Source organism: Hyperolius riggenbachi, chromosome 3 (assembly GCF_040937935.1).
Source record: "Hyperolius riggenbachi isolate aHypRig1 chromosome 3, aHypRig1.pri, whole genome shotgun sequence".
Classification (NCBI taxonomy): domain Eukaryota; kingdom Metazoa; phylum Chordata; class Amphibia; order Anura; family Hyperoliidae; genus Hyperolius; species Hyperolius riggenbachi.
In genome coordinates, this window is record NC_090648.1 from 34,736,686 (window position 1) to 34,764,327 (window position 27,642).

At 45.4% G+C, this 27,642-nt stretch overlaps 1 protein-coding gene across 2 annotated transcripts in view; it reads left to right on the plus strand.

Annotated features, from left to right (window-relative positions):
- The window catches only part of DNAH2 (dynein axonemal heavy chain 2), a 401,787-nt gene that overhangs the window by 55,231 nt on the left and 318,914 nt on the right, over nt 1–27,642 (plus strand). For both annotated transcript variants that reach the window (XM_068273978.1, XM_068273977.1), the window contains exons 5-8: nt 2,185–2,413; nt 4,119–4,229; nt 6,518–6,756; nt 8,296–8,487. In XM_068273978.1, the coding sequence (XP_068130079.1) occupies nt 2,185–2,413; nt 4,119–4,229; nt 6,518–6,756; nt 8,296–8,487 (771 nt within the window). The remainder of the gene's footprint in view (nt 1–2,184; nt 2,414–4,118; nt 4,230–6,517; nt 6,757–8,295; nt 8,488–27,642) is intronic.

A 27,642-nucleotide genomic window follows, 5' to 3' on the forward strand; every position in this document is an offset into this window, starting at 1 on the left:
TGTATGCCTGCGCAAGGCGCGTCACAGGCTTGTCATGATTCAGGAGCTCAAGCAGTAAGCCGCTAGTATGCCTGCGCAAGGAGCATCACAGGCTTGTCGTGATACAGGAGCCCGAGTAGTAAGCCGCTAGTATGCCTGCGCAAGGTGCGTCACAGGCTTGTCATGATTCAGGAGCCCGAGTAGTAAGCCGCTAGTATGCCTGCGCAAGGTGCGTCACAGGCTTGTCATGATTCAGCAGCCCGAGTAGTAAGCCGCTAGTATGCCTGCGCTAGGCGCATCACAGGCTTATCATGATTCAGCAGCCCGAGCAGTGAGCCGCTAGTATGCCTGCGCAAGGCGCGTCACAGGCTTGTCATGATACAGGAGCCCGAGTAGTGAGCCACTAGTATGCCTGCGCAAGGAGCATCACAGGCTTGTTGTGATACAGGAGCCCGAGTAGTAAGCCGCTAGTATGCCTGCGCAAGGCGCGTCACAGGCTTGTCATGATTCAGGAGCTTGAGCAGTAAGCCGCTAGTATGCCTGCGCAAGGCGCTTCACAGGCTTGTCATGATTCAGCAGCCCGAGCAGTGAGCCGCTAGTATGCCTGCGCAAGGCGCGTCACAGGCTTGTCATGATTCAGGAGCTCGAGCAGTGAGCCGCTAGTATGCCTGCGCAAGGCACGTCACAGGCTTGTCATGATTCAGCAGCCCGAGCAGTGAGCCGCTAGTATGCCTGCGCAAGGCACGTCACAGGCTTGTCATGATTCAGGAGCCCGAGCAGTAAGCCACTAGTATGCCTGCGCAAGGAGCATCACAGGCTTGTCGTGATACAGGAGCCCGAGTAGTAAGCCGCTAGTATGCCTGCGCAAGGCGCGTCACAGGCTTGTCATGATTCAGGAGCCCGAGTAGTAGGCTGCTAGTATGCCTGCGCAAGGCGCGTCACAGGCTTGTCATGATTCAGCAGCCCAAGCAGTAGTAAGCTGCTAGTATGCCTGCGCAAGGCACGTCACAGGCTTGTCATGATTCAGGAGCCCGAGCAGTGAGCTGCTAGTATGCCTGCGCAAGGCGCATCACAGGCTTGTCATGATTCAGCAGCCCGAGTAGTAAGCCGCTAGTATGCCTGCGCAAGGCACGTCACAGGCTTGTCATGATACAGGAGCCCGAGTAGTAAGCCGCTAGTATGCCTGCGCAAGGCACGTCACAGGCTTGTCATGATTCAGCAGCCCGAGTAGTAAGCCGCTAGTATGCCTGCGCAAGGCGCATCACAGGCTTGTCATGATTCAGGAGCCCGAGCAGTAAGCCGCTAGTATGCCTGCGCAAGGCACGTCACAGGCTTGTCATGATACAGGAGCCCGAGTAGTAAGCCGCTAGTATGCCTGCGCAAGGCACGTCACAGGCTTGTCATGATTCAGCAGCCCGAGCAGTGAGCCGCTAGTATGCCTGCGCAAGGCGCGTCACAGGCTTGTCATGATTCAGGAGCCCGAGTAGTAGGCTGCTAGTATGCCTGCGCAAGGCGCGTCACAGGCTTGTCACGATTCAGCAGCCCAAGCAGTAGTAAGCTGCTAGTACGCCTGCGCAAGGCACGTCACAGGCTTGTCATGATTCAGCAGCCCGAGCAGTGAGCCGCTAGTATGCCTGCGCAAGGCGCGCCACAGGCTTGTCCTGATTCAGCAGCCCGAGCAGTGAGCCGCTAGTATGCCTGCGCAAGGCGCGTCACAGGCTTGTCATGATTTAGCAGCCCGAGTAGTTTGCCGCTAGTATGCCTACGCAAGGCGCGTCACAGGCTTGTCATGATTCAGGAGCCCGAGTAGTAAGCCGCTAGTATGTATGCCTGCGAAAGGCGCGTCACAGGCTTGTCATGATTCAGGAGCCCGAGTAGTAAGCCGCTAGTATGCCTGCGCAAGGCGCGTCACAGGCTTGTCATGATTCAGCAGCCCGAGTAGTAAGTCGCTAGTATGCCTGCGTAAGGCGCGTCACAGGCTTGTCATGATCCAGCAGCCCGAGCAGTAGTTTGCACCTGTGTGCCGATAAGCCCTTGTGGGCGTACTTCAAGAGGTCCTAGTGCAGGATAAGGGCTGAACTGGAGGGCGGGTGAAGCCTCTTTAGGATCCAGTGTTTTCCCCCTGACGAAGTAAGTTCATCCTAGCGGCACTTTTTTTGTTAAAGGTTCACTTAAAGTCTTTTAAAATACCGTAATGTTTTACAGAGCGTGAAGCAGTTGCTTTACTTCGTACGTAAGGAAGAGTCTCCCCTCACGCCGGAGAACCTTGAAGAAAGCTTGCAGTTTGGCACTGTGCGGGGGTCCTACATCGCCGCCCTGCTGAGAGTGATGAACGGGATCTACGCTCCATACATATTCAGAAACACCAGCTGGCCTGAGAGCATCCGGAACAACTTCTCCGCCAACGTACACCGCTTCCTGGCTGCGCTCACAGGTAACTCCGCCCTCCATCGCCATCCACATGCTCTGTCCTGTTGCTCAACATAGGAAGAACGAGTTGCTTTCCAAAAGCCTTTATATGCACCCTACCTGTAACATTATGGAATGGGAAAAGGTACGTTCTTTCAGTTATGAGTGATTGAAAAGTATAGACTCTCATTGGGTTCTCATAACTCTTGGAAACTCCTAGCCTACTCTTAACCCAATCCACAAACCTTAAAGAGAATCTGTATTGTTAAAATCGCACAAAAGTAAACATACCAGTGCGTTAGGGGACATCTCCTATTCCCCTCTGTCACAATTTCGCCGCTCCCCGCCGCATTAAAAGTGGTTAAAAACAGCTTTAAAAAGTTTGTTTATAAACAAACAAAATGGCCACCAAAACAGGAAGTAGGTTGATGTACAGTATGTCCACACATAGAAAAATACATCCATACACAAGCAGGCTGTATACAGCCTTCCTTTTGAATCTCAAGAGATCATTTGTGTGTTTCTTTCCCCCCTGAGGGGGGAGTTCATAGCAGAACCACAACACTGAAGAACTTGGCAGCCTTCCAGACACAGGCTGACAAGTCTGACAAGGGAAAGATACATTGATTTATTACAGAGACTGTGATAGTACAAAGTGTTGCAGTAAGCCAGAACACATTAGAATAGCTTTTGGAACTTGTAGGATGATAAAAAACAGGATGCAATTTTCAGTCAGAGAAACAGGAAATGGGAAAGGGAGCATTCACCAGCTATAGAAACAGGAAGCATTCCCCAGAAACACTCTGCTTCCCTAAGTATATTTTTCTACATCAAATACTGCTGTTCACCACAGTTAAAGCAAGAGTTTCAACCTAACCTGACTGAAATATTCGCTTTGGGTGCACTGACCTTTTTAGGTAAACTTTTCTCTGCTGTATATTAACTCCGCCCTGGATTTGCTGTTACAGTGAAGTCTTACCTGCTTGGGACAGCTTGTTCTCTGAAACATCCTAACCAGGCTGGCAGAATAGTGTAGTGGCTGGATAGTGTACTGGTTAAGGGCTCTGCCTCTGACACAGAAGACCTGGGTTCGAATCTCAGCTCTGCCTGTTCACCGGTGCCTATTCATTAAAGGATACCCAAACTGAAATGTGACATAATGAGATAGACATGTGTATGTACAGTGCCTAGCACACAAATAACTATGCTGTGTTCCTTTTTTTTCTTTCTCTGCCTAAAAGAGTTAAATATCAGGTATGTAAGTGGCTCAGTCCTGACTCAGACAGGAAGTGACTACAGTGTGACCCTCACTGATAAGAAATTCCCCTTTTTTTACCTCTTTCTTGCTCTCAGAAGCCATTTTCTGCTAGGAAAGTGTTTTATAGTTGGAATTTCTTATCAGTGAGGGTCACACTGTAGTCACTTCCTGTCTGAGTCAGGACTGAGTCAGCCACTTGCATACCTTATATTTAACTCTTTCAGGCAGAGAAAGAAAAAAAGGAACACAGCATAGTTATTTGTGTGCTAGGCACTGTACATACCTATGTCTATCTCATTATGTCACATTTCAGTTTGGGTATCCTTTAAGGAGTCCTTAGGCAAGACTCCCTAACACTACTGCTACTGCCCTAGTGGCGGCAGCTCTGGGGTTTTGAGTCTGCAAGGAGAAAACTGCAATATAAAAGTTTTGTGTCTTGTCTGTATCTAACCTGCAATCTCTTCCTCTACAGACACCAGATACAAGCTGCAGGGACACACCGTCCTCTATATCCCCATCGAGGCCATGAACCTGGAGGCTGAGGTCGCCATTAAGGACAAAGAGCTGGTGCAGAGGCTGGAGAGTGAGTATAGAGGCAGAGGTCAGGTCTTGCCTGTTCAGGTGCCACAAGCCAATGTGAGCACAGGCAATCCACTTCATATTCACACTTGACCCGCTCTTTGTCGCTTTGGTGCTTTTTCTATTGCTTGCACTGTTGCCTGCCACTGACTGGCACTTTACAGACATTGGGGTACATGCACAAAAGATCAGTAAACTTGATACACAAATGGATACATTGCAAAGTGAGAAATATTCAAAGCATTTATTTTTGAATCTTAATATTCATATTCACATTTTTCACGACCGCAGATCAGTCACATTTAAAGAGAACCAGAGACGAAGCACTCTCATGTATTTTACTACATTTATCAGTGGGAACATGACAGTAAACACCTACCCTGCTTTTAGTTTCATTCTTATCTGATTAATTAGTCTGTTTTTAGCTGTGATAAGAATCCCCGACTGAGCCTTCAGTCTAGGTTTGACCTGGAAACGTTATAGCTGAGTCAGTCTTCTGTAGAGTCTTTTCAAGCCAAAGCCTGCCCCCTCCTGGCTCGGCTTTGCATACTGAGAGTTCTGATGACATGGGAGGGGCTGCTGCTGCTGAGAGAGAAGCTCTGAAACAGACAAGTGTGGCTGCAATATGATCCCTGTGTGCTCTGTGTGCACTCTGTCTGCATAGATACTGATGATAACTGCAGTTTCATTCCTATGAGAGATACTTCCTACAGGCAGCTGCACATCATACCAAAATGAAAGCACACAGATGAAAGGCTGCAGCAGCCTTTCTCATATAACCTAGACAGCAGCCTAGTCTCATAGAGGCTAGACAGCACATCCAGAACAACTCATAACCCGGAAGAAGAAGGGATATGAGCTGCCGGCCATATTGGATTTCTCCTGGAACAATAATGGATAAAAAACCACTAAAAAAGACACACCAGAGTGGCGAAATTATCAGGTAGAGCATTTATTCTTTACAAGCTATCGACTGATATGTTTATTTTGTGTGACACGTTCATCTCTGGTTCCCTTTAAGTACAGGTAGTCCCCGACTTACGAACACCCGCCTTATGAACGACCCGCAGATACAAACGCAATGGATTCTGTGTTTCCATGGGAACAAGTAAAAAAAAAATTCAAATTGGACTTGTAGTTTTTGAGAAAATTGGTTTTAAAAAATTTCAAAGAAAAGATGGCTATTAAACTTGCATAAGCAGATACAGAGGGCAGAGGTGACACAGAGGCAGACACTGGAGGCAGAGGGGGCATAGAAGAGGTACAGGGGACAGAGATGGCAACTTAAGAACAGATTCAGGTTAAAGAGAACCCGAGGTGGGATTTACTTATGTTAGTGGGGCACAGAGGCTGGTTGTGCACACTAACACCAGCCTCTGTTGCCCCATGGTGTGCCTCCTAGACCCCCCTGCCCGCTGCTATACTCTCCGCAGTGCTAGTGACACACAGCGCGTCGCCAGCACAATGTTTACCTTCTCCTGTCTGTTAGCGCCACTACCCCGCCTCCTCCGTATCGCCGCTACCCGCCTGTGTCCCTTCCTTCCCGCTGTTTGGAGGGAAGTGACGCGGGCGGGTAGCGGCGATACGGAGGAGACGGGGGAGCGGCGCTAACAGACAGGAGAAGATAAACATTGTGCTGGCGACACGCTGCGTGTCGCCAGCACTGCGGGGGCTATAGCAACGCGCAGGGGGGTCCTGGAGGCACACCATGGGGCAACAGAGGCTGGTGTTAGTGTGCACAACCAGCCTCTGTGCCCCACTAACGTAAGTAAATCCCACCTCGGGTTCTCTAGTCCCTATCTCGTTTGTTAACCGGGGACTACCTGTATATACAAATTAGCTTAATTCCATCCTGAATAGAACACCTTGGAGCACAGCAAAGGGAGATAATCACAGCTTATTTGAGGAACTTGGATGTCTAAGAACACTAATGAAGAGTCACGCTTCGTCAGGAGCCTTAGAAGGGCCAATACACCTATAAGCAGGAAAAGTGGCTCGTGCCGTAACGGAGGGTGTAATTGAGCTGGTGCCTGTGCCTTTTTGGTACGCGATTAAAGCCAGCCATATGCTAAGACATAGCCATGCGATGCAGTAAATAGTTAATATAAGTCAATATTTCCCTGATTGGAAACAGGCTCCACCAGAGTAGTGATCATCTTTTATGGTCTTGCACCACTTGATTTTGAGAGCCAGTTACTGCTAGTTTTGTACCAACTGATACAGCTTTATGTTTTCTTTACAGCACTATAGAACCGCTTTATGTTGCTTTGTCTATGTTTTCCCTTCCCGTAGCTGCTATGGTGCACTGGACCCGTCAGATCAAAGAGGTCCTGAGCGCACAGGAAGCGGTGGAGATGGGGGAGAGCTCAGGTCCTCTGGAGGAGATCGAGTTCTGGCGGGAACGCTGCACAGATCTGTCCGGGATCAGCAAACAGCTGGATAAACCGGGAGTCAAACACATCGAACACATCCTGGAGGTGGCAAAGTCATCCTATGTGGGGCCTTTCCAGAAGCTCTCCAAGCAGATTCAGGTGGGACAGAGCAACTGACTCACATCCGGTCTAATTATCTGCACTCACACTCACAATAAGCTGGAACTCAAGTAACCATAAAAACAACTTGAATGCATATTGTATTCGGTTGCCCTAAATGGAAGATATTCGCTTTCAAAATGGTTTGCATGCAAGTGCATTCTGTACTTAACCCTTCCACCAGCATTGAGGTTCCCTCCAAGTCGAAAGGGTCCCTACTCTACCCACACCAGTCAGCAAGCAAGCAAACATTTCATGTTCATGAACGTGGGATTCATGCTGAGGCCTGTCAGGTTCAACCATTCTAGGGGGCTGAGGTTAGTGGTCAATTTACATTGTAATTTACAGTGTAAATTGAGCACTCTCCTCAGCACCTCCTTTCCCATTACAATCCTAGGCCTTCAAAAACATAAGTGTAGCTTCTCTTGTTTGTGATCTAATGATCTGTCTACCAGTCCTGGTTTTAACGCCCCAGCCCAGGCACAAATATTGTCTTAGATCTGTGTCAGCAGACATTGGCCTCAATTCACTAAGATCATGCTGGAGATAATAAGACAAGAGAAAACTTACCTCCACATAAGAGAGAGTTATCTTATCTCTTCATTCCTTAAGTTACCTCCTCTGTAGTTAATTTACCTCCTCTGTAGTTAATTTCACACGCAGTTATTTTAAGGATTGAAGAGGTAACTTAAAGACAGAAGAGTTAACTTTAGGTTTGCCTGAGGTAAAATGTTTTATGAATACTACATGCCTTATTACCATGGTAACAACTCTAGAAGAGTTATTAAAGACAGGAGATAAGCTTAGTGAATTGAGGCCTTTGTCTTTAGAGGCTCCTGGCACTGGCTATTTCCTGCACAATAGACTGTCAGTGCTTTAAGCTGCAATTATCTCAGAGAGATTCAGTCTGTGCCCTGAACCTTGAACAGCAGGATGATACTGTCCGAGTAGCAGTAGCCACACCCACATAGCCAGAAAGTGACAGCCAGTACTCATTGTACTGACCTTCTTTTCACTTGCCCGTCCAGGTCTCACATTGGATCTGTTATTGCCGTGGCACAGGCAGGGCCAAAGCTACTATAGGAAAAAATAGGCAACTGCCTCAGAGCCTGTAGGGGCCCCCAAGTTGTCCATCCCCCATGTTAACTGTTGCTCCCCAGGGTCTCTGTAGAATCTGTTAAGTTGGGAGGTGATTGGGGGAGGGTCAGGGGCCCAGGAGGGAAGTTTGGCTGCAACAAAGGGCCTCTAATGACGCTTTTAGGTCGGGGGGTGTCTGTTGGGGGGCCCCAAGGCTAATTTTGCCCTAGGGCCCAACTGTTACTTGAACCGGCCCTGGGCACAGGAAAAGATCGGAAATCTTGTCAGCAAGGACAGATTCGTATAATAACCTAGCAGGGTATATAACCCTTCCTGCTTCTACCCAAAATAAATTAATGAATAGTTTGTCTGGAGTTGTGCAGTGATTTTGATTGGATGCCGGGGTTTGTGCATTTCACAGGAAGATCTTTGTCTCTCTGAAGTGTCTCTTTTCTCTCTTAGGACGGGTCAGTCCAGGCGCAGTCTAACCTCAACTTCCTGTCAATACTCCAAGCCCCGTTTGAAGAGCTGATGTCCCTGAAGCTAAAGGACATTCCTGACAGGTTCCCTCGTCTCCTGAGCCTGGTCCGTATCATCTGGGTCAGCTCACCGTACTACAATACCCGGGAGCGCCTCACCTCGCTCTTCCGCAAGGTAAGAAGGATCTCGTCACACCGGAGACAGGTTCTTCTGTTTGTCTCCTTTATTCCTCATTCCATTTATCCAGCTTTTTCTCTGTTATTTAAGCCACAGCTGTAGCATTGGCAGTGTGAGCTTTATTTGTAGAACAGTTTTCCCAGCCACCGAACGTTCCTACACCATTGCCTTGTCCTCTTATGTGGCATTCTGCTTACGACACTCCAGTCTCTAGAGTTCATTATTAATGCAACTAGACTTATCTATCCTTCTGACATCTACTTATCTGCTACTCCTCTCTGCAAGTCTCTGCACTGGCTCCTCCCACCACTCCTCATCTGCACCTCCACTCTGCAAGTCTCTGCACTGGCTCCTCCCACCACTCCTCATCTGCACCTCCTCTCTGCAAGTCTCTGCACTGGCTCCTCCCACCACTCCTCAACGGCACCTCCTCTCTGCAAGTCTCTGCACTGGCTCCTCCCACCACTCCTCATCTGCACTTCCTCTCTGCAAGTCTCTGCACTGGCTCCTCCCACCACTCCTCATCTGCACCTCCTCTCTGCAAGTCTCTGCACTGGCTCCTCCCACCACTCCTCATCTGCACCTCCTCTCTGCAAGTCTCTGCACTGGCTCCTCCCACCACTCCTCATCTGCACCTCCTCTCTGCAAGTCTCTGCACTGGCTCCTCCCACCACTCCTCATCTGCAACTCCTCTCTGCAAGTCTCTGCACTGGCTCCTCCCACCACTCCTCATCTGCACCTCCTCTTTGCAAGTCTCTGCACTGGCTCCTCCCACCACTCCTCATCTGCACCTCCTCTCTGCAAGTCTCTGCACTGGCTCCTCCCACCACTCCTCATCTGCACCTTCTCTCTGCAAGTCTCTGCACTGGCTCCTCCCACCACTCCTCATCTGCATCTCCTCTCTGCAAGTCTTTGCACTGGCTCCTCCCACCACTCCCCATCTGCATCTCCTCTCTGCAAGTCTGTACTGGCTCCTCCCACCACTCCTCATCTGTATCTCCTCTCTGCAAGTCTCTGCACTGGCTCCTCCCACCACTCCTCATCTGCAACTCCTCTCTGCAAGTCTCTGCACTGGCTCCTCCCACCACTCCTCATCTGCACCTCCTCTTTGCAAGTCTCTGCACTGGCTCCTCCCACCACTCCTCATCTGCACCTCCTCTCTGCAAGTCTCTGCACTGGCTCCTCCCACCACTCCTCATCTGCACCTTCTCTCTGCAAGTCTCTGCACTGGCTCCTCCCACCACTCCTCATCTGCATCTCCTCTCTGCAAGTCTTTGCACTGGCTCCTCCCACCACTCCCCATCTGCATCTCCTCTCTGCAAGTCTGTACTGGCTCCTCCCACCACTCCTCATCTGTATCTCCTCTCTGCAAGTCTCTGCACTGGCTCCTCCCACCACTCCTCATCTGCATCTCCTCTCTACAGGTCTCTGCACTGGTCCAACCCTGCACTCCTTATCTGCTGCTCCTCACTGCAAGTTTTCACTTGCTCCTCCCATCACTCCTTTTCTGTTACTCTTCTCTGCTAATCTCTGCACTGGCTCCTCCCGCCACGCCTCATCTGCTACTCCTCTCTGCAAATCTCTCCATTGGCTCTTCCCACCACTCCTCATCTGCTGCTTCTCTCTGCAAGGCTTAATACTGGCTCCTCCCACCACTCCTCATCTGCAAGTCTCTGCATTGCCTCCTCCCACCACTCATCATCTGCTGCTCCTCTCTGCTCCTCTCTGCACTGGCTCCTCCCACCACTCCTCATCTGCTGCTCCTCTCTGCACTGTCTCCTCCCACCACTCATAATCTGCTGCTCCTCTCTGCAAGTCTCTGCACTGGCTCCTCCCACCACTCCTCATCTGCCGTTCCTCTCTGCAGGTCTCTGCACTGGCTCCTCCCACCACTCCTCATCTGCTGTTTTTGTGCTACCTGACCTCGTTTTATGCGCCGGATTGAGCCAGCGCATCCCCGCTCGTCCGCGCATGCGCGTGGATCGATTGCCGCTCGTCCCCGCCGGAGCTTCCTTATCACCGCTCGATTCCCTGCCATTGTCCGCCGGCGGGAATTGAGCGGGCGCGGGTCGAGCGGCATGATCGGGCCAGCTGACTATTATCAGCTGGCCGGATCAGCTGGTCGATATACGGTACAGAAACGTACCGTGTATCCCCAGCATTACTTTTAGTCAGTGTTTGCCCATTGTAATATCTTTCCTCACCGCTATTTACATTCTGAAATTTATCACTGGTGGTGACATTTTCAGTTCTGCCAGATGATCTGTGCAGAATGTTTGTTACTGAGAGTTCTATGCACAGAGGGAGACACTGCTTGCTTGGCAGTTGGAAACAGACGTTATTTCCCACAATGCAACGAGGTTCACTGACAGCAAACTATCAGGACCATGGTCATGACATCGCTTTGTGGGAGGCGTTTCACCACAATATCAGCCATACAGACACCCTCCCTCCTCCCTGGTGATCAATTCGAGAAAAAAACATAAACATTTCTTGTGGGAAAGGGGGTATCAGCTACTGATTGGAATGAAGTTCAATTCTTAAAAAAATCCTCTTTATCGTAGTAAGTTAACTGGATTGGTCAGGTCATCCTCTTCTCCTGCATTGTGGCGCTCATACCTACTAAAGGTGGCCACTAACGGTCCAATTTCTAGTGAAAGATCGTTAGAGCGATCGGATTGGTTGTAAATAATCTCCATTGGTGGACACAATCGATTATGAACGAGTGAAAAAAATGTCGTCCGAATGAATTTTCGTCTGACCAAAATTTGGATTTTCTTGTCGGTTGTGATGGATAGGAAGCAAAGATTGGTTCGTTGATGGTGTAGTGAACGATGTATTACAATATTTCACTTCCGATCAGAATTTCTGATCGCTAGAAGGATTTTTCGCTATAAATTGGATCGTTAGTGGCCAGCTTAAGACTGTGGTTCAGCTCTTTTTATTGCCTGATTAAGCGGGTTGTAGCCTATGAAAGCGTTGCAAATAATTAGTAATTAGTAATTTGATTAAAGACATTGTTTTCAGTGGACCCTTGACTTTTGATTCTACTTTTGGGAGATAAGTCCACCACTTCCTCCCTTGTTTTTAATTGTTTCAGGCTCACCTGGTGCCTCTCGTCTCATATTGTTTGATATTTTGAGTACACCCTTGTAGGGATGATCAATGAAATGCAGACTCTTCCAAAATTATGCAAAGTTTTATGCAAATGTATGCAGTTTGAAAATGGACCAATCAATTTTAAACCCAGGTTTAAATTGATTGGTCCATTTTCAAGCTGCATATATTTGCATCAAAATGTGCATCAACCCGGAAGAATTTGCATATTTGTGATTCTCCTTACACCCTTTTTCTACATCTATGGAGAGCGACGTTCTTAACCTGAGTGGTGTCGGGTCTAATCTCCCCACCTGGAATTTCAGTGGTTGTCTTTGCGGTAACCCACTTTTGTGAGTACATTACCATTTCCTGGGGCTTCATCCAGCCACCTGTAGTCCTTCTGGTCTCTTTCCATCGTTCCGCTCTCTTCCATTCAGCAGCTGCTCCCTCAGAAAGCTGTATGTGCGGCCCCGAGACGTGCACCTCCTCCATCACGCTGCCACACTGAGGATCATTCTGCGCATGCTCTGTTTATAAAAATTGTTACTGCTCATGTCAGGAACCGGCCCGCGGCACGCCTGCGTATACGGTTCCCAACGGCGGGTTTGACCAGATCGAGAGGGGAAGCAGCCTTAGTCGAGCTACCACAAGGCTGTGACTCCTCAAACACTTCTCACTGCCACCACTAGCTGTTACTAGACACGTCCACTCGGCTGTTGAGTGCTCAGCACGCAATCCGTGTTTTCGTATTCGGGTCAGCTTTGCGCTTTAGGCCGAATACGGGAACTCCACGCGCGCACACACAGTTGCAATCTTACACTGTAGTGAAGCACAACCACTAACAGTCATTCCGAACGATACTGTTAGCCACTCCGAGACTTCCCACTCTGCTGTCGAGCGCAGAAGTGCCCCATACACACAATGCAATTACAATCTTATACGGTAGTGTTGCTTACTCATACAATCAGGCATGGACTTCTACACAGTTAAACTTCAGTCTCTTCTAGGCTATGAGTGTTAGTTTAGTACAGCAAAAGTCAAACTTATTAAATAACGATTTAATATTCCAGGAAAAAAAGTGGAACAATGCAGAAAATAATATATACAAAAGATTTACAAAAACAAAGTAACAGTTACAAAATAAAAGTTACAAGGATACAAGCACAAAGATAAGTTTGCATAAAAATAAGATGGGATAAACGTTAATTGCACTTTTACCAGCGCAAATGTCCAACTGTGGAGAGACACGAATTTTCCGATTTCCTCGGGATCATCTCTAACGATGAGCTACTCTCAGGAGAAGATGATTTGTGAGAGTCTTCTGCCGGCTTTTATAGTCCCAAGTGTTGCCCCGGGCAATGGATGTTCAGTCCCACAATCTAATGCAATTTCCCCAAAGTGTGACATCACCATCTGCCGAGCCCCCTGTCACATCTGGGCTAGCTGTGACATGCAAATGTCAAGGCTTTTCCTGCCCCCGGTTACAGGTGACAAACACATTGGTGACAATTTTTGTGATATGCAACTTCAAAGCTTTCCTGTGTTAGTTTTGGATCTTTCAGAGATTTCAAAACACTTCCATAAAATCCAATTTCCACAGGTAACTATAGTCTAGTCCATACATCAAAATATTGTATTTTGGCCACAGGTAGTAGTTTACCTGTAATTACCTGTAAACAGACACAGACAATCACATCTGAGACGGCCGATCAAAGGTGAAGACCTGACTGCTATTGTTCCCCCTCAAATGCAAATGTACTACAGGAGATTCAATTAGCAGCGTCCAACTTCCAGAGGAACTGAATACAAAAGCTCAAAGTACTTCATTCTGTCATACAAACAACACAGCTTCCCCCAAAGCCAGAGTGGCTGTAGCCGACCTACACATATGATAGTCAGAAAAATGAAAAATATGCTTCTGTATTATCCCAACATCCTAACTAGTTGCTATATCATGACAGCTCATGTGCTGGAAACACTTTGAGGAGTCTCGGGTAGTTGCATGCACAGTAGCCTTCGACTGCCTTAGTCGGCAAGCCTTTGGAGAGGCACTGCTGCTGAATGGAACAAAGCAGAATGGCTGAAGTGAAAGAAGACTGAGAGGGGCGGGGAGAGGCGGAGATTGACTGGAGAAGAGACAGAGCCCTTAACCAGTACACTATCCAGGCACAGTGTCCAGTATCCACTACCCAGACTTTAAGGGACCAGAAGGACTACAGGGAGCTGTTAGAAGCTCCACGTACGTTAAACTGGGAACATTATTTTCACTTTAGATTCCCTTTAACCATCAGCCTCACTCACACCTAGCACTCATCCTACCAGCTATACTGTCACTTCCTCTGACAGAATTTTACATTGCAGATATCTCTGCCTCAAAACAAACCATTTCTCAGCGTAAACATCGTGGAACGTTATGTTTTAAGCTAAAACACCTCTTCAGCTGCCCGGAGCCATTGATGAATGAATGAATTTCCCCATGGATGAGATTCTGCCCTTTGTAGAGTTACTTCCATATTCTCTTTATTTTCTCTGCCATTCTATTCAAGAGCATGAAAGCCGAGCGGCTTTACACTAGAGATTACTGCCAAGAAGCCTCGTTAAATGCTCGGGGCTGAGGGGATTCAGATGAGCTTGAGAGGAATACCTGCAACAAATATTCTGTCATCTAAGTCCAGTAATGGAATAAATACACACTTTCCACCAACGTTGTGCACATTTCTCGTCCTTGTAGGCCTCTTCATTTGCTCTTCTGTAGAAGCTCGGCTGGTTGTTATGAGCACCTAGTGTGTTGAAGAGCCCAGATCCTACAAATACTTCTGGCCAATCACAGTGTACATGCTCTTCTTGTGGTGCTGGTCAATAACCAGCCATAAAGCAGGTTCCAGAGCAGAGGCTAAGCTGGGTACTTTCACCAAGCTGCAGTTCCAATGAGGTGCACCACAAGTTATCTAATGCTCAAGCTCCAGTGACGTGATGCTTAGCCTCAGGAGAATCAAGGGATCGAACAGTTATCTAATGCTTCCATGATATTGTATTATTTGGGCCACCAGTAACATGATGCTTCCATACATCTGAACCAAGGGATCAACTCGTTATCTAATGCTTCCACACCATTATATTGTGTGGGTCACCAGTAATTTGATCCTTCTGTACCAATGAACCAAGAGATCAACCAGTTATCTTATGCTTCCGCGCCATTATAGTGTGCGAGCCACCAGTAATTTGATGCTTCCATACACCTGAACCAAGGGATCAATTAGTGACGTCATGCTGCTGGCGGGGGAGCGGCTGAGTAGATCTGCTGGGCGGATTGCTCGTGGGTTGGGGTCAGTGGCTGCCGACCTCAACCCATGAGCTTAATAATCGGCTGAGGCATTCATTATCGGCCACCTCAGTTAAGCCATAAGGCACGTCATTGTTGAGGGCAAAAAGCACAGCCTGTATCATTTTAAGTGAAACTTTAAAAGGAAAAATCCAAGAGGCCCATTGTTGCCACTCCATTCAAAATGTGTGGGCAACAGGGCAGTCCCAAAAGACGTGGTAAAGTGCCAACATTCCTCGAAAGCAAAGTGGGGAAGATGTATATGATGAATCCTGGCAGGCGTGTAATACCAAAGTAGCACAACTTTAATTGGCGTTCTTTTATAGACTACAGAAAGAAGTAGAAGCCACATTTTTCTAGGTCTTGGACCATGTCCTCCTATCAATTAACTTACCATAATATTTCTCCCAACCCACCATATATGAAGATTTAACATCTGAACCAACAGCCAGAAGTCTTGATATACTTGATCTATTGAAGACATGGCGCCTTCAGTCTTTCCCACCTTGTGATAAATTTTCTCGTACCAATTAAGAGGGGATTGAATGAAATTAAATAAGGAGAGACCGTAATATTTAATCCGGCAATATCGAAAACCTTCATCAAAAGGGCCTAAGCGGAAAAACCAAAACGAATGGAATTATATGAATTTATTAGCCTGCCAGAATTTATCAACTATAATCAGTCCCTGATCTGCCCACTCCTTGACAGTTAGCCGGTTGGCAATGGCCGGAGAAAAATCCATGTTCCTTAAAAATGACGTTTTAGTAGAAACCTTAGGGGCCAAGTTAAAAAAGGGTCGGGCAAAAACCAAAATGTCAATGTAAAGACCACATATTTATTGAGTTTGAATAGTTTATGGACAATACCAGGGTTAGGTGAAGAAATGGGTGTCCACCGGTTATGTGATACTATAGTAACAATATACCGTAGGGTCCCTGACTTGTCAGATCCTCGGGCAGGGACATAACTAGGTGGGCCCAGAGGCATTGGGGGGGTGGGGGGGTGGGGTAACAACTACTAATCTTGCATTTCTCTGATACTCCAGATCAGGTGTTTTTTGGCTACATTTGTTATGAAGATTCTGATGGCCACACTTGTTTTATGACCCTTGTGGGATGGGCTTCCAGGCTGCGAGGGTCACCAACAAGAAGCAGAGGACGTGTTGTGAATATTAAGGGGCCCCATCAAATGTTTGAGGGCCTCCCTGATTTGTAGTTACGCCCTTGTCCTCGGGATTTATACCATGGAGTATATGTCATACAGTGCTCTGTTACTGTCACACCATGGGGTCCACCAGTTATTGCCTACAATGCATATCATGCTACGTGGTACGCAAGTTATCTCACGCTTTAACGAGAATCTGTACTCTAAAATTCGTACAGCAAAAAGCATACCATTCTATTCATTATGTTCTCCTGGGCCCCTCTGTGCTGTTTCTGCCACTCCCTGCTGCAATCCTGGCTTGTAATTGCCAGTTTTAGGCAGTGTTTACAAACAAAAGACATAGCAAGTGATAGGCTGAGAGTAGCTCAGTGTGTGAGTCATACAGAGCCTGCAGGGGGCCTGAAGAGGGTGTGTATAGCTTCTATCCAATCACAAGCAGCACAGCACATTCCAGCCTGACTACCTCAGCCCAACAGAGCCAACAGAGGAGAGAAGATTAGATCATATAACAGAGATAATACAGCCACTGTGCAATTAGGAAAGGCTGCAGTTAGACAGAGCACATTAGAACAGATATAGGAACTTATAGGATAGAAGAAATAAGGATGAAAATTTGGTTACAGAGTCTCTTTAAAGCACAAGAGTTATTGGATTTTTTTTGTTACCATTATACCATGGGAAGCATCAGTTTTATGATGATCAAATATCCTTGTACCATGGAAAGCATTGGTTATATGACCATGGAAGAACATCAGTTAAAGGATGATCTTGTGGGGTGTAACTACAAGGGAGCAGCCCTTGTGACTGCAAGGGGGGCCCAGAGCTGTAAGGGGGCCCCAACTACTAACTTCCTTCCTCTGATACAGAGGTCCATCCTTTAGATCGGGTGTTTTGTGGCTACACTTGTTATGGGTGTGAGGCATATGATGTCCACACTTGTCTTATGACCCTTGCGAGATGGACCCCCAGGCTCACCGAGGGGAGTCAAGGGAAAGTGTTTAAATATATTTGGGTGCCCTATCAATGTTTTGCATGAATTGTAGTTACACCCCTAATCTTGTACCATTCTACTATAAAATCCACCAGATGTCTGCTCTGCTACCTTTATACTACTGGTCCACTAATTAATTATCTCTGGCACCATTGTACCATGTGGTCCACCAAGGTTCTAATGCTTCAGTGACGACCACAAGCATACAGTCACTTATATTGTCCACTCCAGACAAGCACTGAGTTCTTAGGACCAGAACAATTTCAAAGCAATAATTCCATCTCCATTGATGTATACATCTTTGAAGAACTTTTTTCACAGGCTATGATCTTCTGGCCGAATGTCAAAAATACGAAGAGCAGGCGAGAGCCCCGGTCAAGTACATGAAGCTAGGGGAACAGGAGACGGAGGAATGCTTTTCTGCTTCTAAGATTCTAGTTTTGATGTTCTTCCTTTACGGCCTCCTCGTGTTCTGGTGCCACTTCATTCTCCAGCCTAGAAGCTACGACACGTCAATATGCATGAGTCGCCGCCGAGAGATCTAGCCGTATGCCCGGGGCCAGAGGGGCTTCAATGAATGGCTAATTAGTTTGATTCTGGTGTTTGTCTCGCTGCTTTAGCAGCCAGTGATCTTATTCTCTATTGCTATTTTTAATGTCGAGATACAGATTGCAGCCATGAAACCTAATTATTTGCCCAGGGCTAGGGCGCCTTTATGGACTCAAGTTCTTATCCTCTGCTAAGGAGTCACTGTTTATCTTCGTCTTTCTTCAGATGGTGCCGTGGCCAATAAATGTAAACCGTACAACACAATAGAGATGCAGCAATCCTTTTTTATTGGAATTTAAGATTAAAATACGCACAAGGAATGAAGTGTTCAGATCCCAGTACAAAGCAGAGTCAATCGGCTTAACCCTTTAGAAGCCAATTTATTTAGAGGCTTGCGAGTGCTCCAAGCTAATTTATTTGAGCACTTTTTATTCCTTCTTATAATTCCTTGCTTCTAATTAGTACTGCTGTAATGTGTATTTATGGCTACTTGTCTCTAGGGGGCAGTGTGAGACAATAGATGGTGTCTGCTTTCTATATTTTCTGCTAGCAGAGAGAGAGATCAAAGCATTCCAAGAATTCACAGCACAGCGAGTTCTCCCAACTGAGGTCAAAAGCAGGGCACTTATCTCAAATGAAACAACTTTAATGAAGTTGATAATGGGTTAAAGGACAACTATCAGGAAAAATGTTAAAATTTAAAGGGAATCTAAAGTGACAGTAAGGTCCCTCGCTATCTTTCCACTCTTCTACCTTTTAGCCACTGTGCCCTCCAAAAGCTGCTCGAGGCGCGCAGATAACTGGCAGACCCCGTTTTAGGCTCCTATTAAATTAAAAATGTCTCATATTAAATAAAAAAAAAAATTGCCGCTGGGATCTTCCGTTGCTGGGAGCGTTCTGCACTTGCACAGTAAAAAAAAAAAGGTGGCTATAAGAGTACATTTGCAGTAGCCTGCAACTAGCTGGATCAACCAAAATTCAGAGGGGCACAGCGGCTGCAGGGAGAAGACAGTGAGGGAACAGGATGACATCTGGAAGGAGCCCTAGATCAGTTAAACCGGGGGCCTTACTATAACTTTAAGTTCCCTTTAAAGTGGATCCGAGATGAAAAACTAACTAGTTAACAAGTGACTTGTCTATATATCTTATCTAAAAGTTTAGATAGTTTACACAGCAAATCTAGCTGCATACAGCTTCAACAGTTTATGATTATTTATTCCTGTGATACAATGACAGCGGCTATGTTCTGTTTGTCACAGGCTGAAGGCTGGAGATGCTATCAGCTTGCCTGTGTGTAAATTCAGTCCCCTCTCCTCTTCACTCCTCCCCTCTGCCTCTGAAATCTCTGGCTAGTAACCTCCTCCTCCTCCTGCCCAGACTGAGCTCCCATAAGCCCTTGCTACAGTGCCAAGGCATAAAAGGAGCTGTGGGCGAGGATTGTTTAGTTTATAGGGAATTAGAGTATTAAAACAAAATAAGAAAAGTATTTGGCTTGAGGAATTCCCTATAAACTAAATGAAAGGAACACAATTATGCAATGAGTAAAAGTTTTATCTCGGATCCACTTTGAAATACATACATATGAAATGTACATTGCTCCCATTGTAAAATGCACTATAAATGTCTTTTCTCCTACTTACAGTAGCTAGCAAAAAGTTGACAGATCTGACAGATATTGGACTAGTCCATTTCCTCATGGGGGATTCTCAGTATTACCTTTATCCCTTTCAAAAACACTCCCTGTAAAGGATCTATACCAAGATCTCACTTTGCTTTTCATTTGCATATTGGCAGTAGGACTGAGGAACTGCAGTTCATTAACGGTACAATTTTTTCACTGAATGTGATCTTTCGATGCAATTTGAACAATCATAACAAATTGGAAGGCAATTATCGATTTTTTACATTTACGGAACAATTCTTTTTTCAAATGCGATCATACAGCCCAACGTTCGGGATTGATTTTATTCTATTTAATAATCGACCAAAGAATCATACCTTATCTATTGCCTTCATAAACTGCAAATTTTCCATGCAATTTGATTGTAAAAATCGCATCGAAAGATTGCATTTGATAAAAAAATTGAAAGCCGCACGCCAGAGCTGTACAATGCCGTCATCATGGTTCGAAAAGCACAGATTATATCTTTATCATGGGACCATTCATATAGAATAGGTATGTAAAGTTATACTTGCAAATATTTGTTAATGCTTTCTCACTTAGCGCCGCCCCCCATCCCCCCCCCCCCCCCCCCAACAATGTTTTTCGCTCAACAACTCTTTACTCGCGTACTGGTGGTGAATTGGTGGTATGATTCTCTCCACAGGGATGTGCTTTCACCATGTTGGAGAAATTGGTACGTGGCATTCATGCACGGCTCAAATACACTATCAGCAAAGGTTGCGTCTCTCCGTGATCCCAAGACTCAGCAGTACACTCATACAGGCCCGGACATGTCCCAACTGCTTCTGTAATGTCCTTTCATCATGTCTACCACAGCCGCCCACCCCATACTTCCACCCCTCTATTTTCTAATCCTATTTCCTCCTGTATGCCCATACGGGACTTATGGTTCCCCCAGGGGTGAAGCTAGACTTACAGAGGAACTCCAGTGAAAATAACATAATGAACGAAAAACTTTTTACAATAATTATGTATAAACGATTTAGTCAGTGGTTGCCCATTGTAAAAATCTTTCCTCTCCCTGATTTACATCCTGACATTTATCATATGGTGACATTTTTACTGCTGGCAGGTGATGTCAGTGGAAGTAGCTGCTGCTTGCTTTTTTGGCATTTGGAAACAGCTGTTATTTCCCACAATGCAACAAGGCTCCCAGTGTGATGTCAGCGCCATGGTCCTGACATCACACTGTGGGAGGGGTTTCACCACATTGGGTATCATTCATAAAGAGGCTGTCGGTAATGCGGGAAAACACCGTTCTTCTCCGCAAGCGGTACTTAAGACTTCTGGGTGGTCATTCATAAAGAAGTTGCCTGTTGCGATACAAGTGCGGAGGTTTTCTGGAGGAAGCTGGCGGTAGCGTGGCCCAAGACATGCGGAAACATAAAAGCTGCCCGATTCCCTCCGTGCGCTCCTCTGCCTGATGCTGCTTGGGAGGTCCGTCCCATTCATTTACACATATACCGCCCGCCTATCGCTACTGTCGAGCAAGCGGTATTTTCCTTCCGCATACCGCTTGCTCTAATCTTTATGAACGGATGTGTTTGTTACTTTTCTAGATAAATCTAGAAAAACTCCGCACAAGGCGGAAATGTATCGCTCTGTCAGTTTTTAATGCGGAAAGAGCCTTTATGAATGGGGAGTTTGCAGAGTGGTCGGTAAAGTCACCGGTATTAAGCATTTCCGCATGCGGAAATGCTTTATGAATGATAGCCAATATCAGCCATACAGAGGCCCCCGATGATCCGTTTGAGAAATGAAAAGATTTCTCATGGGAAAGGGAGTATCAGTTACTGTATTGCTGCAGGACCTAACCTGCTGAGTACAATCTAGGTCAGATAGTTGGTCTACCGTATCAGCAGCTACATGCACCTCACTTCCATATAACAAATCCATTTTGCTAGTCCATTATTTCAAAGGTAGGGGGATTTGAGTCTTTCCACTTATCTGTTATCATTTTTTTTGCAACCTTGGTTCCTACTTCCTTAACCATTTAAGCCTTCTGGACATAGAGGCTACGTCCAAAAGGCCATGTGCGCTCCTGCTGCCGATCACGCTTGTGCACGCATGCTCCCGGGCCGTGGTTCGTTAGCCCAGGGATCAATGAATCAGGACATGGTGCCCGATCATTGATCCCTTTCCTCGGCAGAAAAAGCGACGGCTTCTCTCGGAAGCCTCGCTCTTTCTGCCTCTTACGTCCCCCTACATCCCTGTAAGCATACATGTTACGCTTAGAGTGACGTAATGTAAACAAACACATGGTTGCCATCTTGTGGCCAAATAGTAAAACTACATCTACATGTTAAAAAAAAAAAAAAAGTAAACACATATTTACATAAAAAAATTACAATTTACATCCCACCCTCCCAAAAATACCCAAATAAAATGTTTAATAAAAAAAAACATTACAATAAAAAAAAGTAAATATTTACTTAAGGGTCTAAACTTTTTAAATATCCATGTATAAGCTTGTAAATGGTGATGGATGCAAAACGGAAAAAATGCACTTTTATTTCCAAATAAAATATTGTCGCCATACATTGTGAAAGGTACATAATTTAAATGGTGTAATACCCGAGACTATTAGGCAAATACAATACGTGGGTTTTAATTATGGAGGCATGTATTATTTTAAAACTATAATGGCCGAAAACTGAGAAATAATGATTTTTTTCAGTTTTTTTCTTATTCTTCCTGTTAAAATGCATTTACAGTAAAGTGGCTCTTAGCCAAATGTGCCACCCAAAGAAAGCCTAATTAGTGGTGGAAAAAACAAGATATAGATCAATTCATTGTGATAAGTAGTGATAAAGTTATAGGCGAATGAATGGGAGGTGAAAATTGCTCGGATGCATAAAGTGAAACACGACTGAAGGCTGAAGTCATGAAAATCTTAACATTTAAAACACATACAAACGAGAAGTACATTTCTCCCAGAGTAAAATGAGCCATAAATAACTATGTTGCTGTCACTTACAGTAGGTAGTAGAAATCTGACATTACCGACAGGTTTTGGGCTAGTCCATCTCTTCATGGGGGATTCACAGCAGGGCCTTTATTCTTTATAAAGACCTTCCCTGAAAAAGATTTATACGAAGATGCTGGCCAGCCTCCCTGCTCACTGCACACTTTTTTGGCAGTTGGACGGAGCAACTGCCATTCACTAAGTGCTTTTAAAAATAAAGAAAACCCTGAGAACCCTTCTATGAGTAGATGGACTAGTCCAAAATCTGTCGGTAATGTCAGATTTACTGTAAGTGACAGCAACATAGGAGAAAAGTAATTGATGGCTCATTTTACTCTGGGAGAAATGTAATTCTTATTCGTATGTTTTAAATTTTAAGATTTTCACGACAGTTCCTCTTTAAAGGGACTCCGAGCAGTGCAGAAACTATGGAAAGATGTATATCATTTTAAAGCTCTCTTTCTCCTCTTTCCAATGATATATAAACCACCGCCCTACGTCTTTTAGTTTTCGCTATTTTCGCGATCGAAATTGCCGCGGCCGTGATTTTGATCGCGAAAATAGAAAAAAACTAAAAGGCGTAGGGCGACGATTTAGGTGTCGTCAGAAAGAGGAGAAAGAGAGCTTTAAAATGATTTCCCATCTTTCCATAGTTATATTGTATTACACAGGGCGACTTTTTCTCAAAGTCAGCAGCTCCATTCAGCAGAAAAAGTCACCCTGTGTAATACAATGTAACTATGGAAAGATGGATATCATTTTAAAGCTCTCTTTCTCCTCTTTCTGGTGACCCCTAAATCGTCGCCCTACGCCTTTTGGTTTTCTCTATTTTTGCGATTGAAATCGTGGCCGCTGCAATTTCGATCGCGAAAATAGCGAAAACTAAAAGGCGTAGGGCGGCGGTTTATATATCATTGGAAAGAGGAGAAAGAGAGCTTTAAAATGATATGCATCTTTCCATAGTTTCTGCACTGCTCGGAGTCCCTTTAAAGACGACTATCACGAAAAAAGTAGGCAGTTAAAGAGAACCTGTACTGATATAAAATTATTTAAAATAAACACATGAGGTAACTTCAAATGAACATTAAATAGTTACCTTGCCATCAGTTCCTCTCAGAAGATCACCATTTTCTTCTGACAATAATCCCTTCCAGTTCTGACAACATTTTGTCAGAACTGAAATATAGTTGCTGTCAGTTATTTATCAGTTGCTGTCAGTTATAGCTGAGTGGACAACTGATATGCCCGGTAATGTCCATGTTTCCCTATGGCTCAAGTGGACGATTTACAGTTTAACAGTGTACTGACCAGAAAGCTGTTATGGGGTAATGGGCATTTATCAAAATGGAGGACGGAGAATTCCCTTGATCACAGTGGACAAACAGGACGCGGGACAGGAGAAAGACACCGAGGAGTAGACTTCATGGAAGGTAAGTATGACTTGTGTATGTTTATTTTGACTTTTCATTTTTAGTTCAGGTTTTCTTTAAAATCTACCTACCAGCCAGCCTCCCTACTCACTTGCACACTATTTTGTCAGTTAGACTTAGCAACTGCTGTTCAGGAAAAGCTGTTGAAAACAAAGAAAACCCTAATGCTAGGTACACACCATACAATTTTCTGTTAGATTCTTCTGTTAGATTTACCTACAACATGGAAAAAAGCTATCTGGCAGGTAAATCTAAGAGAAAATCTAACAGAAAATTGTATGGTGTGTACCTAGCATAAGGCCTCGTTCAGACTATACGCGCTGCCGTGCGCATTTTGGCAGCGTGTATAGTGTGCGACACGCAAGAACGGTAGAAGGGCATAGACAGCCCTTCTACCGTTCCCATCATATGCGCTGCGTGGCAGCGCGATTGCGCTATCGCGTACTGCACGCATTTTTGGGAATCGCAGCGCAGATCCCATTCATTGTAATGAATGGGATCTGCAGCGCAGCGCATAGGAGCGCAGATGGCGTGCGATCGGACGCGTTGCGTTCCGATCGCACAGCCATCTGCGCTAAATGATGTGAACGAGGCCTTGTTTCCATCTTTCCGCTTCTATCCGCTTTTTTTTAGCACATCAATGTTACAGATTGATACATGTTGCTGAAAAGCGGACAGAAGCGCATAGATGGAAACCAGGTCTAGGCCTCGTTTCCATCTATGCACTTCTGTCCGCTTCTGTCCGCTTTTCAGCAACATGTATCAGTCTGTAACATTGAAGTGCTGATAAAAAGCGGACAGAAGCGGATAGAAGCGCACTTAGGCCTCGTTCACATCAGGGCCGTTTCTGTGCGCTTTCCACAGCGCACTGCCCTGTGCGATCAGCAAGGTATTTACTTTCCCATGTAACTAAATGTAGCTGGTTCACATCTATGGGCTGCGCTGAGCAGCGTTACAGAAACGTAGTGTTGCATGCATTTCTGTGCGTTGAGCTGGAAAGCGCACAGCAATGCAAGTGAATGGGTGTGCTGTTTTAGCGCATAGAAGCGCGTACAAACGCATAGAATCGCATACGTTTTTTACCCCTAATTGGAGAAAAAAATACATTTACATACAAAAACAAAGTTTTATTGACAACTGCTGCTGGTACAACAAGCAAAACGTGCTTTAAAGAAGCGCAGCACAACGCACAGAAACGCGCACTAAAGCGCGCACAAGCGCATGCGTTTTTTACCACGCGCTTTCACACGTTTTTCAGCGCAGCAGATGTGAACGAGGCCTAAGTGGAAACAAGGCTGTTCACATCTAAAATTGCAAAACGCCAGCGATTACGCCGGCGTTTTGCGGGAGTGATTTTCCCGCAATTAACACGGGAAAATCACTGGACACTGCTGCGGTTTTGGAGCGATCGCGATTAGCGGTGCTATTCATGCTAATCGCGGTCGCTAAATGCTAATCAGGAATCGCCGGCAAACCGCTGCATGTAGCACGTTGTGAGAACTCTGCCATGTGTTACATGCTGTAGCGGTTTTTAAAAAACCGCTAGCAGTTTGCCTTGAGCGGGAATCGCGCAATTCCCGCTCAAGTGAGAACGGGCCCTAAGGCCCCATTTACACTTAATCAGTTGCTCTCAGTTATAACTGAAAGGACAACTGATTTTCAAAGTAATGCCCATGTTTTCCTATGGCACCTTCCACACTTAACGTGAACCTGAACTGAAAATAAAAAGTCAAAATAACCACACACAGGTCATACTTCCCTCCTGTGTAGTCTACTCCTCAATCTCTTTCTCCTCTCCTGCGTCCCATTTGTCCAATGTAATCAATGTATTTCTCTGTCTTCCATTTTAAAAATGGCCACTACCCCATAGCAGCTTCCTGGTCAGCACACTGTTAAACTGTTATATCACCCACTTGAGCTATAGGGAAACATGGACATTACCTTGCTCATTCAGTTGTAACTGACAGCAGTAAGATCTATAACTGACAGCAACTGGTATATTTCAGTTCTGACAAAATACTGTCAGAACTGGAAGGAATCACTGTAAGAAGAAAATGGTGAGCTTCTGAGAGGAACTGACGGTGAGGTTAGTATGTAATATTCATTTGCAGCTACGTCATGTGTTTATTGTAAATAATTTCCCTTGTTTCAGATTCCCTTTAAAGCGTTTTAACTGAAATCTTTTTCACAATGCACTACTATGGAGAAGAAAAAAGAATTGTACCAACTGTTTAAAGAGGAACTCCAGTGAAAATAATGTAGTAAAAAAGTGCTTCATTTTTACCTTTATTATGTATAAATGATTTAGTCAGTGTTTGCTCATTGTAAAATCTTTCCTCTCCCCGATTTACATTCTGACATTTATTACGTGGTGACATTTTTACTGTGGGCAGGTTATGTAGCTGCTCCTAGCTGTTTTGGCCGTTGGAGACAGCTGTAAACAGCTATTTCCTGTCTGTGAACCTGCCAAAAGTACTGCGGTCCCAGAGCTTCTTGTGGGAGGGGTTTCAGCACAAAATCAGTCATACAGCACCCCCTGATGGTCTGTTTGTGAAAAGCATTATATTTCTCATGTAAAAGGGGGTATCAGCTACTGATTGGGATAAAGTTCAATTCTAGGTTGGAGTTTCTCTTTAAAGGGAACCTAAACTGAGAAGGATATGGATTTTTCCTTTTAAAATAATACCAGTTGCCTGAATCGCCTGCTGATCCTATGTCTCTAATACTTTTAGCCACAGCCCCTGAACAAGCATGCAGATCAGGTGCTCTGACTGAAGTCAGACTGGATTAGCTGCATGCTTGTTTCAGGGTGTGATTCAGCCACTATTGCAGTCACAGAGATCAGCTGGACTGCCAGGCAACTGGTATTGTTTAACAGGAAACATCCATATCACTCTCAGTTAAGGTTCCATTTAAGTGTAAACAGGGCCTGAGAATCCCTTAGGAGGAGATGGACTGGCCCAAAACCTGTCGGTTCTGTCAGATTTTACCTGCCTACTTTTTTTGCGATTGTGGGCCTTTAATTAGAGTACCGCCTTTACTACAGCCTGTGTCAGTAAGTGCTTTTGTAATAAAGAAATAACTTCCCAGGGGAGTCAAAACCTGATATCTGTCAGATTTCTTTTTACTAGCTACTGTAAGTGACAGGAGCACAGGAGAAAAGCTATTCATAGTACATTTTACTCTGAGGTAAATTTGCATTTGAAATTTTACAATTTTTTCGCAACAGCTGTCCTTTAATATATTTCAGGTTACAAATAATTAAACGATCATAGAAAGTCAGAGGGTGGCGTCTATACTGAGATCATTGAGGAGCGGATAATGAAAATTAGAAGGCTATGAGGGAAAAATAGTTCAGTAATATTCCTAATTTGGAGTAAAATAACAGGGTTCCAGCAGTTCTGTCAAATTAACGTATGATATAATAAAGTTACCGTAGGTGTGTTGAAAATCTAAATTTCAGCTTCGCCTGGGAGCCAATTATTCAGATGTCAGTTAGGGACGTGGATCCAGGAGGCCTGCTCAGCGCCGCTAGTTTTTTGTTCTTATATTTAGCAAAAAGCCTTTTCAGCTTAACTCAGGCAAGATTCTCCATTCACTTTCGAAAAGAACCAGAATCAGAATCGGCTTTATTCACCGAGTGCGACCGAAGTCACACCCAGTATTATTTATGATGCACACGGCATTCGATAATAGAGCAGCTAAAGAGAATGGGTACCGATTCCCTAAAAGAAAAGCCAGCTACTTACCTAAGGAGAGGGAAGGCTCAGAGTCCTAATGAGCCTTCCATCTCCTCTCTCGGTGCCCATTCCAGCGCTGGCTCCCCCGTAGCAGTATTTGACTAAATTGGTCAAATACTGCTACTTCAGCCGCCAAAGGAAGGCTTCGGTAGTCTTCGGGAATCCGAGTGCTCCCGAAGACAGGCCGCTCCAAACTGCGCAGGTG